The sequence below is a fragment of the Cydia strobilella genome, chromosome 24 (genome assembly GCF_947568885.1).
Source record: "Cydia strobilella chromosome 24, ilCydStro3.1, whole genome shotgun sequence".
NCBI classification, from domain to species: domain Eukaryota; kingdom Metazoa; phylum Arthropoda; class Insecta; order Lepidoptera; family Tortricidae; genus Cydia; species Cydia strobilella.
This window is the reverse complement of record NC_086064.1, coordinates 9,398,765-9,414,495: the sequence shown is the minus strand read 5'-3', so window position 1 is coordinate 9,414,495 and position 15,731 is coordinate 9,398,765. Positions and strand designations below refer to the sequence as shown.

At 58.7% G+C, this 15,731-nt stretch overlaps 1 protein-coding gene across 1 annotated transcript in view; it reads left to right on the top strand.

The window, feature by feature from the left end:
• LOC134752025 (spectrin beta chain) overlaps positions 1-15,731 on the top strand; it is a 180,012-nt gene that overhangs the window by 127,750 nt on the left and 36,531 nt on the right. Inside the window, exons 69-72 of the mRNA XM_063687585.1 lie at positions 3,681-3,829; positions 5,634-5,842; positions 13,836-13,997; positions 14,514-14,662. Of these exons, the coding sequence (XP_063543655.1) occupies positions 3,681-3,829; positions 5,634-5,842; positions 13,836-13,997; positions 14,514-14,662 (669 nt within the window). The remainder of the gene's footprint in view (positions 1-3,680; positions 3,830-5,633; positions 5,843-13,835; positions 13,998-14,513; positions 14,663-15,731) is intronic.

The window sequence follows — 15,731 nt, the reverse complement described above, 5'->3', positions numbered from 1 at the left end:
AGGACTGGGGCCTGGACGTTGAACATGTCGACACGTTACAACAGGCCTTCGATAACTTCCTGGCGCAGGTGCACGGTAACTATATACACATGATACACGCTCGTGCAGGCCAGGAGTGGATCGGCAGATGGGTGAGGACTGGGGCCTGGACGTTGAACATGTCGACACGTTACAACAGGCCTTCGATAACTTCCTCGCGCAGCTGCACGGTAACTATATACACATGATACACGCTCGTGCAGGCCAGGAGTGGATCGGCAGATGGGTGAGGACTGGGGCCTGGACGTTGAACATGTCGACACGTTACAACAGGCCTTCGATAACTTCCTCGCGCAGCTGCACGGTAACTATATACACATGATACACGCTCGTGCAGGCCAGGAGTGGATCGGCAGATGGGTGAGGACTGGGGCCTGGACGTTGAACATGTCGACACGTTACAACAGGCCTTCGATAACTTCCTCGCGCAGCTGCACGGTAACTATATACACATGATACACGCTCGTGCAGGCCAGGAGTGGATCGGCAGATGGGTGAGGACTGGGGCCTGGACGTTGAACATGTCGACACGTTACAACAGGCCTTCGATAACTTCCTCGCGCAGCTGCACGGTAACTATATACACATGATACACGCTCGTGCAGGCCAGGAGTGGATCGGCAGATGGGTGAGGACTGGGGCCTGGACGTTGAACATGTCGACACGTTACAACAGGCCTTCGATAACTTCCTGGCGCAGGTGCACGGTAACTATATACACATGATACACGCTCGTGCAGGCCAGGAGTGGATCGGCAGATGGGTGAGGACTGGGGCCTGGACGTTGAACATGTCGACACGTTACAACAGGCCTTCGATAACTTCCTCGCGCAGCTGCACGGTAACTATATACACATGATACACGCTCGTGCAGGCCAGGAGTGGATCGGCAGATGGGTGAGGACTGGGGCCTGGACGTTGAACATGTCGACACGTTACAACAGGCCTTCGATAACTTCCTCGCGCAGCTGCACGGTAACTATATACACATGATACACGCTCGTGCAGGCCAGGAGTGGATCGGCAGATGGGTGAGGACTGGGGCCTGGACGTTGAACATGTCGACACGTTACAACAGGCCTTCGATAACTTCCTCGCGCAGCTGCACGGTAACTATATACACATGATACACGCTCGTGCAGGCCAGGAGTGGATCGGCAGATGGGTGAGGACTGGGGCCTGGACGTTGAACATGTCGACACGTTACAACAGGCCTTCGATAACTTCCTCGCGCAGCTGCACGGTAACTATATACACATGATACACGCTCGTGCAGGCCAGGAGTGGATCGGCAGATGGGTGAGGACTGGGGCCTGGACGTTGAACATGTCGACACGTTACAACAGGCCTTCGATAACTTCCTCGCGCAGCTGCACGGTAACTATATACACATGATACACGCTCGTGCAGGCCAGGAGTGGATCGGCAGATGGGTGAGGACTGGGGCCTGGACGTTGAACATGTCGACACGTTACAACAGGCCTTCGATAACTTCCTCGCGCAGCTGCACGGTAACTATATACACATGATACACGCTCGTGCAGGCCAGGAGTGGATCGGCAGATGGGTGAGGACTGGGGCCTGGACGTTGAACATGTCGACACGTTACAACAGGCCTTCGATAACTTCCTCGCGCAGCTGCACGGTAACTATATACACATGATACACGCTCGTGCAGGCCAGGAGTGGATCGGCAGATGGGTGAGGACTGGGGCCTGGACGTTGAACATGTCGACACGTTACAACAGGCCTTCGATAACTTCCTCGCGCAGCTGCACGGTAACTATATACACATGATACACGCTCGTGCAGGCCAGGAGTGGATCGGCAGATGGGTGAGGACTGGGGCCTGGACGTTGAACATGTCGACACGTTACAACAGGCCTTCGATAACTTCCTCGCGCAGCTGCACGGTAACTATATACACATGATACACGCTCGTGCAGGCCAGGAGTGGATCGGCAGATGGGTGAGGACTGGGGCCTGGACGTTGAACATGTCGACACGTTACAACAGGCCTTCGATAACTTCCTCGCGCAGCTGCACGGTAACTATATACACATGATACACGCTCGTGCAGGCCAGGAGTGGATCGGCAGATGGGTGAGGACTGGGGCCTGGACGTTGAACATGTCGACACGTTACAACAGGCCTTCGATAACTTCCTCGCGCAGCTGCACGGTAACTATATACACATGATACACGCTCGTGCAGGCCAGGAGTGGATCGGCAGATGGGTGAGGACTGGGGCCTGGACGTTGAACATGTCGACACGTTACAACAGGCCTTCGATAACTTCCTCGCGCAGCTGCACGGTAACTATATACACATGATACACGCTCGTGCAGGCCAGGAGTGGATCGGCAGATGGGTGAGGACTGGGGCCTGGACGTTGAACATGTCGACACGTTACAACAGGCCTTCGATAACTTCCTGGCGCAGGTGCACGGTAACTATATACACATGATACACGCTCGTGCAGGAAAGGAGTGGATCGGCAGATGGCCGAGGCTAATTTTTTATGCCAATAAATGATGCATCAATACCGCCAACCGGGGTGATTAGAGATGGCGGGGGTGAATAGGGACACAACTTAAAATGAGAGTTACCTGACAATTTCTTCAAAATTACTCACACTAATTGTATCAAATGGATCAAAATGATTCGAAATAAATAATTGAATTGAATTGAATTGTATCATTCGTGGGCGATAACAATGGGCCTCATAAGAAGGCTCAAGGTCACGCAAAGGGCAATGAAGAGAGCTATGCTCAGGGTTTCTCTGCGTGATAGGGTCAGAAATGATGATATCCGCAGTAGAACTAGGGTCACCGACATAGCTCGCAGAATTGCAAACCTTAAGTGGCAGTGGGCGGGGCACATTGCTCGCAGAACTGATGGCCGGTGGGGCCGGAAGGTTCTGGAGTGGCGTCCGCGTACCGGAAGACGAACTGCCGGTAGGCCTCCAACGAGATGGAGCGACGACCTGGTGAAGGTCGCGGGAATTCGGTGGTTGCGAGCGGCACAGGATCGGTCGGAGTGGCGAGCCTTGGGGGAGGCCTATGTCCAGCAGTGGACGTCTATCGGCTGACATGATGATGATGATGATGGTGTATCATTCGATTGAAAATAATAGTAAATTTTGTATTATACTATTTGTGTGGGTATTTTTGACAAAATTGTCAGGTAAATTACATTGTAAGTTTTGTCCCTATTCACCCCAGCCATCCCCAAATCCCCATTCACCCCGGTTGACGATACGTAAAAAGATGAAATCTTCATGCATTTGGACAGGGAATTCAGTCACTTACACACCTTACAGAGCACCGTGGTAAATTTTTCACATCAACATCAACATCAAACATTTATTCAGCAAATAGGCCACAGGGGCACTTTTACATGTCAATTGTTACAAACAATAAAATTAACCTAAAATTACAAAAAACAATTACATAAATATAAATGTCAAATTACACAAAAAAAAATATATATATAAACAACAAAAGTACTAAAATTGTTTAGAGATGTAAAAGTCTCTAGGTGTCAGAGATAAAATGTAGGTATATAATAATAAAAAAGATCATCAAATTATCCAGAGATGTAAAGGGTCTCGTAATATACATAAACTTTTATGTGCTACAGCGAACGAGGGTCGCATCGAGGCCGTGTGCGAGGCCGGCGCGGCTCTGCTGGAAGAGAACACGCCGGAGGCCGACCGAGTCCGGACGAGAGTGGACGATGTTAAGGGCCTATGGGAAGACCTCAGGGAACTGGCTCTGGCGCGACAAGAGGTAGTATTCGATTTGAACAATTTTGTGTGTTGTTGTTTTCATTGTTGTTGACCGTTTTCCGGGTCCTTTTATAAGATTCAGTTAGTTCACTGATTTTATTGTTAATACAATAAGGCTATTTAAATCAGTACGGTTTTTACTCACTATTATTTTTGGTCGCTTTTGGCGACATGTTTCGGATTCCTTGGGAATCCTTCCTCAGGCACGAGTGTCCGTGGCGGTTGTACGTCGTACAAAATAATAGTGAGTAAAAACCGTACTGATCTAAATATTTTGAAATATGTCTTACGATTTTTTAAGTTCGAGAATAAGGCTATGTTCTGAATTACGCTCACAGCACGCTCACAATTGGACCGATTCACGCTCATAGCGCTTACAAGAGATATCGTGACGTCATTGATGACGTCAATAAACGGCGTTCACGGTGCTAACACTCCCAGGCGTAAGCACCTTGAGCGCAAACGTCAAGGTGACGTTAGACAATGACAAGCGCTATGAGCGTGAATCGGTCCGATCGTGAGCGTAATTCGGAACATAGCCATACTACGATTAACGAACAAAATTCAAATTCAGTTGACGTTCTTTTCTTGATGGACTTGAGGGCGGTGTTGCCCGTAGCCAATGTCACGTAAAAGGGTAGGAACAAAATAATTGCTCTTAGAGCACGACGCTGTTCGGTGGTTGTTGTAGTTGTCTCGTAAAACCGATAGCTGGATTTTACGAGAAGCACGTGGACTACCGGCCGTTGACTCCAAAATGGTGGTTAAACACGCTTTGAGATTAATTCTCCATTCACTGCACACTACCACATTAGATTATTGTATAATAAAGCTATCGATATTACACTTTAAACAATATTAATGAGCAAAAAACAAAGGAATTAATCTCGAGGCTACTATCAAGATGGCGTTCGAACCGGAAGGCCTCAGTTGACGTTGACATGAACATGACAGTAAACACACTCATGACCGGTCCGAAACACTCACGCGGCCTCGAGTGCGCTAATTCGGACCGGCAGCCAGCACTGGAAGCTTTGTGAGCGCTGTGAGCGTAATTCGGAACATAGCCTAAGGCCAGGATTACACTCGTAAGCATGGAGACTATATAAAGGAGCCAAATCTCTATGTATGAAAAGTGTCCATCAAAAAACAGTAATTAGGCGGCGCCACCATACACCGAAATACTACCAAAAACAACCTACGTAATTTGGTCGGGTTATTTGTTGGTTCATGTTATACTCATGTCCCAGAGCCTAACTAGCGCCACCGGAGAGATTAGGAACTATTATTTAAAGCTGAAAGCGGTCACTTTTGCAACAATTCTGCCATAAGAGATTGGCATCCTTTCTATACCATCCATACTCGTAAGTTTTACTTACATAAGTAGGGACAAAGCTAATCATAATCATAATCATTTTATTCATAAAACCAATTTACATGTCAAAAACTTATAATTACAATACAGTTAAAATATAAATCGAGATAAAACTTAAAATTAATATCTAAACAATAAATATACAATTAGGTGTAACAAAAACAAAAAATTAAATAAAGTAAATCATGGTCGAAATTAGAAATAAATATCAAAAAAACAAAAAAAGAAAACAAAAGTCAATTCACATGTCACAAAAAATTATATTAAATTTATTTGCTAGAATGAGATAACGATATTCATATCTCATTCTGTAGGTTCCCTACTTACGTAAGTGAAACTTACGAGTGTAATCCTAGCCTAAGAGCTCGTCTTGGTATCGGTGGTGAGTAGTATCCGTCTGAGTCGTGTTATTTATTGCGTGACCGCGCAGGCGCTGGCGGGCGCGCGGCGCGTGCACGAGTTCGACCGCGCGGCCGACGAGACCGTGGCCTGGATACTGGAGAAGGAGCCCGCGCTGCGCGCCGAGGCCGGCCGCAGTCTGCAGGCGTTGCGCGCGCAGCGCAGGCGGCTCACCGCGCTCCGGGACGACCTGCACGCCATCCGGGACCGGCACGAGAAACTCATTACAGAGGCTGAAGGGTTAGTATACTCGTACTGGAGAAGGAGCCCGCGCTGCGCGCCGAGGCCGGCCGCAGTCTGCAGGCGTTGCGCGCGCAGCGCAGGCGGCTCACCGCGCTCCGGGACGACCTGCACGCCATCCGGGACCGGCACGAGAAACTCATTACAGAGGCTGAAGGGTTAGTATACTCGTACTGGAGAAGGAGCCCGCGCTGCGCGCCGAGGCCGGCCGCAGTCTGCAGGCGTTGCGCGCGCAGCGCAGGCGGCTCACCGCGCTCCGGGACGACCTGCACGCCATCCGGGACCGGCACGAGAAACTCATTACAGAGGCTGAGGGGTTAGTATACTCGTACTGGAGAAGGAGCCCGCGCTGCGCGCCGAGGCCGGCCGCAGTCTGCAGGCGTTGCGCGCGCAGCGCAGGCGGCTCACCGCGCTCCGGGACGACCTGCACGCCATCCGGGACCGGCACGAGAAACTCATTACAGAGGCTGAAGGGTTAGTATACTCGTACTGGAGAAGGAGCCCGCGCTGCGCGCCGAGGCCGGCCGCAGTCTGCAGGCGTTGCGCGCGCAGCGCAGGCGGCTCACCGCGCTCCGGGACGACCTGCACGCCATCCGGGACCGGCACGAGAAACTCATTACAGAGGCTGAAGGGTTAGTATACTCGTACTGGAGAAGGAGCCCGCGCTGCGCGCCGAGGCCGGCCGCAGTCTGCAGGCGTTGCGCGCGCAGCGCAGGCGGCTCACCGCGCTCCGGGACGACCTGCACGCCATCCGGGACCGGCACGAGAAACTCATTACAGAGGCTGAAGGGTTAGTATACTCGTACTGGAGAAGGAGCCCGCGCTGCGCGCCGAGGCCGGCCGCAGTCTGCAGGCGTTGCGCGCGCAGCGCAGGCGGCTCACCGCGCTCCGGGACGACCTGCACGCCATCCGGGACCGGCACGAGAAACTCATTACAGAGGCTGAAGGGTTAGTATACTCGTACTGGAGAAGGAGCCCGCGCTGCGCGCCGAGGCCGGCCGCAGTCTGCAGGCGTTGCGCGCGCAGCGCAGGCGGCTCACCGCGCTCCGGGACGACCTGCACGCCATCCGGGACCGGCACGAGAAACTCATTACAGAGGCTGAAGGGTTAGTATACTCGTACTGGAGAAGGAGCCCGCGCTGCGCGCCGAGGCCGGCCGCAGTCTGCAGGCGTTGCGCGCGCAGCGCAGGCGGCTCACCGCGCTCCGGGACGACCTGCACGCCATCCGGGACCGGCACGAGAAACTCATTACAGAGGCTGAAGGGTTAGTATACTCGTACTGGAGAAGGAGCCCGCGCTGCGCGCCGAGGCCGGCCGCAGTCTGCAGGCGTTGCGCGCGCAGCGCAGGCGGCTCACCGCGCTCCGGGACGACCTGCACGCCATCCGGGACCGGCACGAGAAACTCATTACAGAGGCTGAAGGGTTAGTATACTCGTACTGGAGAAGGAGCCCGCGCTGCGCGCCGAGGCCGGCCGCAGTCTGCAGGCGTTGCGCGCGCAGCGCAGGCGGCTCACCGCGCTCCGGGACGACCTGCACGCCATCCGGGACCGGCACGAGAAACTCATTACAGAGGCTGAAGGGTTAGTATACTCGTACTGGAGAAGGAGCCCGCGCTGCGCGCCGAGGCCGGCCGCAGTCTGCAGGCGTTGCGCGCGCAGCGCAGGCGGCTCACCGCGCTCCGGGACGACCTGCACGCCATCCGGGACCGGCACGAGAAACTCATTACAGAGGCTGAAGGGTTAGTATACTCGTACTGGAGAAGGAGCCCGCGCTGCGCGCCGAGGCCGGCCGCAGTCTGCAGGCGTTGCGCGCGCAGCGCAGGCGGCTCACCGCGCTCCGGGACGACCTGCACGCCATCCGGGACCGGCACGAGAAACTCATTACAGAGGCTGAAGGGTTAGTATACTCGTACTGGAGAAGGAGCCCGCGCTGCGCGCCGAGGCCGGCCGCAGTCTGCAGGCGTTGCGCGCGCAGCGCAGGCGGCTCACCGCGCTCCGGGACGACCTGCACGCCATCCGGGACCGGCACGAGAAACTCATTACAGAGGCTGAAGGGTTAGTATACTCGTACTGGAGAAGGAGCCCGCGCTGCGCGCCGAGGCCGGCCGCAGTCTGCAGGCGTTGCGCGCGCAGCGCAGGCGGCTCACCGCGCTCCGGGACGACCTGCACGCCATCCGGGACCGGCACGAGAAACTCATTACAGAGGCTGAAGGGTTAGTATACTCGTACTGGAGAAGGAGCCCGCGCTGCGCGCCGAGGCCGGCCGCAGTCTGCAGGCGTTGCGCGCGCAGCGCAGGCGGCTCACCGCGCTCCGGGACGACCTGCACGCCATCCGGGACCGGCACGAGAAACTCATTACAGAGGCTGAAGGGTTAGTATACTCGTACTGGAGAAGGAGCCCGCGCTGCGCGCCGAGGCCGGCCGCAGTCTGCAGGCGTTGCGCGCGCAGCGCAGGCGGCTCACCGCGCTCCGGGACGACCTGCACGCCATCCGGGACCGGCACGAGAAACTCATTACAGAGGCTGAAGGGTTAGTATACTCGTACTGGAGAAGGAGCCCGCGCTGCGCGCCGAGGCCGGCCGCAGTCTGCAGGCGTTGCGCGCGCAGCGCAGGCGGCTCACCGCGCTCCGGGACGACCTGCACGCCATCCGGGACCGGCACGAGAAACTCATTACAGAGGCTGAAGGGTTAGTATACTCGTACTGGAGAAGGAGCCCGCGCTGCGCGCCGAGGCCGGCCGCAGTCTGCAGGCGTTGCGCGCGCAGCGCAGGCGGCTCACCGCGCTCCGGGACGACCTGCACGCCATCCGGGACCGGCACGAGAAACTCATTACAGAGGCTGAAGGGTTAGTATACTCGTACTGGAGAAGGAGCCCGCGCTGCGCGCCGAGGCCGGCCGCAGTCTGCAGGCGTTGCGCGCGCAGCGCAGGCGGCTCACCGCGCTCCGGGACGACCTGCACGCCATCCGGGACCGGCACGAGAAACTCATTACAGAGGCTGAAGGGTTAGTATACTCGTACTGGAGAAGGAGCCCGCGCTGCGCGCCGAGGCCGGCCGCAGTCTGCAGGCGTTGCGCGCGCAGCGCAGGCGGCTCACCGCGCTCCGGGACGACCTGCACGCCATCCGGGACCGGCACGAGAAACTCATTACAGAGGCTGAAGGGTTAGTATACTCGTACTGGAGAAGGAGCCCGCGCTGCGCGCCGAGGCCGGCCGCAGTCTGCAGGCGTTGCGCGCGCAGCGCAGGCGGCTCACCGCGCTCCGGGACGACCTGCACGCCATCCGGGACCGGCACGAGAAACTCATTACAGAGGCTGAAGGGTTAGTATACTCGTACTGGAGAAGGAGCCCGCGCTGCGCGCCGAGGCCGGCCGCAGTCTGCAGGCGTTGCGCGCGCAGCGCAGGCGGCTCACCGCGCTCCGGGACGACCTGCACGCCATCCGGGACCGGCACGAGAAACTCATTACAGAGGCTGAAGGGTTAGTATACTCGTACTGGAGAAGGAGCCCGCGCTGCGCGCCGAGGCCGGCCGCAGTCTGCAGGCGTTGCGCGCGCAGCGCAGGCGGCTCACCGCGCTCCGGGACGACCTGCACGCCATCCGGGACCGGCACGAGAAACTCATTACAGAGGCTGAAGGGTTAGTATACTCGTACTGGAGAAGGAGCCCGCGCTGCGCGCCGAGGCCGGCCGCAGTCTGCAGGCGTTGCGCGCGCAGCGCAGGCGGCTCACCGCGCTCCGGGACGACCTGCACGCCATCCGGGACCGGCACGAGAAACTCATTACAGAGGCTGAAGGGTTAGTATACTCGTACTGGAGAAGGAGCCCGCGCTGCGCGCCGAGGCCGGCCGCAGTCTGCAGGCGTTGCGCGCGCAGCGCAGGCGGCTCACCGCGCTCCGGGACGACCTGCACGCCATCCGGGACCGGCACGAGAAACTCATTACAGAGGCTGAAGGGTTAGTATACTCGTACTGGAGAAGGAGCCCGCGCTGCGCGCCGAGGCCGGCCGCAGTCTGCAGGCGTTGCGCGCGCAGCGCAGGCGGCTCACCGCGCTCCGGGACGACCTGCACGCCATCCGGGACCGGCACGAGAAACTCATTACAGAGGCTGAAGGGTTAGTATACTCGTACTGGAGAAGGAGCCCGCGCTGCGCGCCGAGGCCGGCCGCAGTCTGCAGGCGTTGCGCGCGCAGCGCAGGCGGCTCACCGCGCTCCGGGACGACCTGCACGCCATCCGGGACCGGCACGAGAAACTCATTACAGAGGCTGAAGGGTTAGTATACTCGTACTGGAGAAGGAGCCCGCGCTGCGCGCCGAGGCCGGCCGCAGTCTGCAGGCGTTGCGCGCGCAGCGCAGGCGGCTCACCGCGCTCCGGGACGACCTGCACGCCATCCGGGACCGGCACGAGAAACTCATTACAGAGGCTGAAGGGTTAGTATACTCGTACTGGAGAAGGAGCCCGCGCTGCGCGCCGAGGCCGGCCGCAGTCTGCAGGCGTTGCGCGCGCAGCGCAGGCGGCTCACCGCGCTCCGGGACGACCTGCACGCCATCCGGGACCGGCACGAGAAACTCATTACAGAGGCTGAAGGGTTAGTATACTCGTACTGGAGAAGGAGCCCGCGCTGCGCGCCGAGGCCGGCCGCAGTCTGCAGGCGTTGCGCGCGCAGCGCAGGCGGCTCACCGCGCTCCGGGACGACCTGCACGCCATCCGGGACCGGCACGAGAAACTCATTACAGAGGCTGAAGGGTTAGTATACTCGTACTGGAGAAGGAGCCCGCGCTGCGCGCCGAGGCCGGCCGCAGTCTGCAGGCGTTGCGCGCGCAGCGCAGGCGGCTCACCGCGCTCCGGGACGACCTGCACGCCATCCGGGACCGGCACGAGAAACTCATTACAGAGGCTGAAGGGTTAGTATACTCGTACTGGAGAAGGAGCCCGCGCTGCGCGCCGAGGCCGGCCGCAGTCTGCAGGCGTTGCGCGCGCAGCGCAGGCGGCTCACCGCGCTCCGGGACGACCTGCACGCCATCCGGGACCGGCACGAGAAACTCATTACAGAGGCTGAAGGGTTAGTATACTCGTACTGGAGAAGGAGCCCGCGCTGCGCGCCGAGGCCGGCCGCAGTCTGCAGGCGTTGCGCGCGCAGCGCAGGCGGCTCACCGCGCTCCGGGACGACCTGCACGCCATCCGGGACCGGCACGAGAAACTCATTACAGAGGCTGAAGGGTTAGTATACTCGTACTGGAGAAGGAGCCCGCGCTGCGCGCCGAGGCCGGCCGCAGTCTGCAGGCGTTGCGCGCGCAGCGCAGGCGGCTCACCGCGCTCCGGGACGACCTGCACGCCATCCGGGACCGGCACGAGAAACTCATTACAGAGGCTGAAGGGTTAGTATACTCGTACTGGAGAAGGAGCCCGCGCTGCGCGCCGAGGCCGGCCGCAGTCTGCAGGCGTTGCGCGCGCAGCGCAGGCGGCTCACCGCGCTCCGGGACGACCTGCACGCCATCCGGGACCGGCACGAGAAACTCATTACAGAGGCTGAAGGGTTAGTATACTCGTACTGGAGAAGGAGCCCGCGCTGCGCGCCGAGGCCGGCCGCAGTCTGCAGGCGTTGCGCGCGCAGCGCAGGCGGCTCACCGCGCTCCGGGACGACCTGCACGCCATCCGGGACCGGCACGAGAAACTCATTACAGAGGCTGAAGGGTTAGTATACTCGTACTGGAGAAGGAGCCCGCGCTGCGCGCCGAGGCCGGCCGCAGTCTGCAGGCGTTGCGCGCGCAGCGCAGGCGGCTCACCGCGCTCCGGGACGACCTGCACGCCATCCGGGACCGGCACGAGAAACTCATTACAGAGGCTGAAGGGTTAGTATACTCGTACTGGAGAAGGAGCCCGCGCTGCGCGCCGAGGCCGGCCGCAGTCTGCAGGCGTTGCGCGCGCAGCGCAGGCGGCTCACCGCGCTCCGGGACGACCTGCACGCCATCCGGGACCGGCACGAGAAACTCATTACAGAGGCTGAAGGGTTAGTATACTCGTACTGGAGAAGGAGCCCGCGCTGCGCGCCGAGGCCGGCCGCAGTCTGCAGGCGTTGCGCGCGCAGCGCAGGCGGCTCACCGCGCTCCGGGACGACCTGCACGCCATCCGGGACCGGCACGAGAAACTCATTACAGAGGCTGAAGGGTTAGTATACTCGTACTGGAGAAGGAGCCCGCGCTGCGCGCCGAGGCCGGCCGCAGTCTGCAGGCGTTGCGCGCGCAGCGCAGGCGGCTCACCGCGCTCCGGGACGACCTGCACGCCATCCGGGACCGGCACGAGAAACTCATTACAGAGGCTGAAGGGTTAGTATACTCGTACTGGAGAAGGAGCCCGCGCTGCGCGCCGAGGCCGGCCGCAGTCTGCAGGCGTTGCGCGCGCAGCGCAGGCGGCTCACCGCGCTCCGGGACGACCTGCACGCCATCCGGGACCGGCACGAGAAACTCATTACAGAGGCTGAAGGGTTAGTATACTCGTACTGGAGAAGGAGCCCGCGCTGCGCGCCGAGGCCGGCCGCAGTCTGCAGGCGTTGCGCGCGCAGCGCAGGCGGCTCACCGCGCTCCGGGACGACCTGCACGCCATCCGGGACCGGCACGAGAAACTCATTACAGAGGCTGAAGGGTTAGTATACTCGTACTGGAGAAGGAGCCCGCGCTGCGCGCCGAGGCCGGCCGCAGTCTGCAGGCGTTGCGCGCGCAGCGCAGGCGGCTCACCGCGCTCCGGGACGACCTGCACGCCATCCGGGACCGGCACGAGAAACTCATTACAGAGGCTGAAGGGTTAGTATACTCGTACTGGAGAAGGAGCCCGCGCTGCGCGCCGAGGCCGGCCGCAGTCTGCAGGCGTTGCGCGCGCAGCGCAGGCGGCTCACCGCGCTCCGGGACGACCTGCACGCCATCCGGGACCGGCACGAGAAACTCATTACAGAGGCTGAAGGGTTAGTATACTCGTACTGGAGAAGGAGCCCGCGCTGCGCGCCGAGGCCGGCCGCAGTCTGCAGGCGTTGCGCGCGCAGCGCAGGCGGCTCACCGCGCTCCGGGACGACCTGCACGCCATCCGGGACCGGCACGAGAAACTCATTACAGAGGCTGAAGGGTTAGTATACTCGTACTGGAGAAGGAGCCCGCGCTGCGCGCCGAGGCCGGCCGCAGTCTGCAGGCGTTGCGCGCGCAGCGCAGGCGGCTCACCGCGCTCCGGGACGACCTGCACGCCATCCGGGACCGGCACGAGAAACTCATTACAGAGGCTGAAGGGTTAGTGTACCTGAGCGCCGGGCTCTCGGCAAATATACAAACAGTCTGTTGATCGGGGAAATTATAGGTATATGGAAGCTAAATGTCATGCTTGTACTTTTTCAACACACTTGCTCAAAACGACGTTTTTATTCCACCGATTTTTGGCTCATAATCTTAGATATTAAACACGCGTGCTCTTTCAGTGTATTATTCCACTCGTGCTTTTTCATTATATTATCCGACTGAGTTAAGAAGGTAACTGATTACTAATAATATGCATGGAAAGGGAGCCTTCTTTAATTGGTCGGACTGGCGGGCACCGGCGCGCCCGACCGCCTGCGCGGCCGGGGCGAGGGGCGGCCGGCAGTACGAGTATGACAGATGCAACACACAATACTAACTGTTTTGACTATTAAAATTTGATTAACATGAGTTTCTTTTTTTTCTCGCAAGTGTGTTGAAAAACGTCGTATGAAACGCGTGTGCATTGGTCATTACACACATCGCCTTTCTTATTGCGCGCTCGCTTACAGCTCGCGCGCACAATATCGCCTCCTGTGTAATGACCAACTTAGCACACTTGTATCATAATGTACTATTATACAATAGTTATCGGTGCCATCAGTCTCCTTTTCTTGTTATACAAAAGAAGTGCTTGCCAAAATGCCAGATGTGCAAATGTTTCAATAAGAAAGCTACATCTCCCGTGTGACGCCTTTTTAAACTTCTTTTACCTACTACAGATTGGGTGAAGCCTTCCCCGACGCCCGCGAGCACGTCACATCTAAACTAGAAGATGTTTCCGAAGCGCTGGAGGCTCTAACTTCGCGCGCAGCCAGCTGCCAGCAGCAGCTGGAGCTGTCTGGACAGCTGCAGGCCTACTTCCAGCAGTACCAGGACCTGCTGTGAGTATTGACACACTAGGAGATGTCCCCGAAGCCCTGGAGGCTCTGACTTCGCGCGCAGCCAGCTGCCAGCAACAGCTGAAGCTGTCTGAACAGCTGCAAACCTACTTCCAGCGATACCAGGACCTGGAGGCTCTGCACTCTGACCTCACGTGCGGCCAGCTGCCAGCAGCAGTTGGAGCTGTCTGGACAGCTGCAGGCCTATTTCCAGCAGTACTAGGACCTGCTGTGAGTATTCACACGCTAGGTGTCTCTGAAGGCCTGGAGGCTCTGCACTCTGACGTCACGTGCGGCCAGCTTCCAGCAACAGCTGGAGCTATCCAGACAGCTGCAAGCCTACTTCCAGCAGTACCAGGACCTGCTGTGAATATGGGCAATCTGATTATAATGGACTACCAAAAGCTTAGTCTATCATATCAGCGAAAAGCTTGGGCTGCATAATACATTTTCACCGTCTAGTTTAAAACTTAACTAACATATTAAACTTGTTTTCTCATACTTCCTTTTTTCATCCAGAGCGTGGACCAACGAAATGATCGCAGCAGTAACAGCCCCGGAGCTGGCGCACGACGTGCCCGGCGCCGAGCGGCTGCTGGCGCGACACAAGGAGCTGGGGGACGAGGTGCAGGCCAAGGACGACGCCTTCAACGCCCTCTATGCCGATGGTATGTGCTCGTATTCTGTAGAGCCGGTATAAGGTGATCGCAGCAGTAACAGCCCCGGAGCTGGCGCACGACGTGCCCGGCGCCGAGCGGCTGCTGGCGCGACACAAGGAGCTGGGGGACGAGGTGCAGGCCAAGGACGACGCCTTCAACGCCCTCTATGCCGATGGTATGTGCTCGTATTCTGTAGAGCCGGTATAAGGTGATCGCAGCAGTAACAGCCCCGGAGCTGGCGCACGACGTGCCCGGCGCCGAGCGGCTGCTGGCGCGACACAAGGAGCTGGGGGACGAGGTGCAGGCCAAGGACGACGCCTTCAACGCCCTCTATGCCGATGGTATGTGCTCGTATTCTGTAGAGCCGGTATAAGGTGATCGCAGCAGTAACAGCCCCGGAGCTGGCGCACGACGTGCCCGGCGCCGAGCGGCTGCTGGCGCGACACAAGGAGCTGGGGGACGAGGTGCAGGCCAAGGACGACGCCTTCAACGCCCTCTATGCCGATGGTATGTGCTCGTATTCTGTAGAGCCGGTATAAGGTGATCGCAGCAGTAACAGCCCCGGAGCTGGCGCACGACGTGCCCGGCGCCGAGCGGCTGCTGGCGCGACACAAGGAGCTGGGGGACGAGGTGCAGGCCAAGGACGACGCCTTCAACGCCCTCTATGCCGATGGTATGTGCTCGTATTCTGTAGAGCCGGTATAAGGTGATCGCAGCAGTAACAGCCCCGGAGCTGGCGCACGACGTGCCCGGCGCCGAGCGGCTGCTGGCGCGACACAAGGAGTTGGGGGACGAGGTGCAGGCCAAGGACGACGCCTTCAACGCCCTCTATGCCGATGGTATGTGCTCGTATTCTGTAGAGCCGGTATAAGGTGATCGCAGCAGTAACAGCCCCGGAGCTGGCGCACGACGTGCCCGGCGCCGAGCGGCTGCTGGCGCGACACAAGGAGTTGGGGGACGAGGTGCAGGCCAAGGACGACGCCTTCAACGCCCTCTATGCCGATGGTATGTGCTCGTATTCTGTAGAGCCGGTATAAGGTGATCGCAGCAGTAACAGCCCCGGAGCTGGCGCACGACG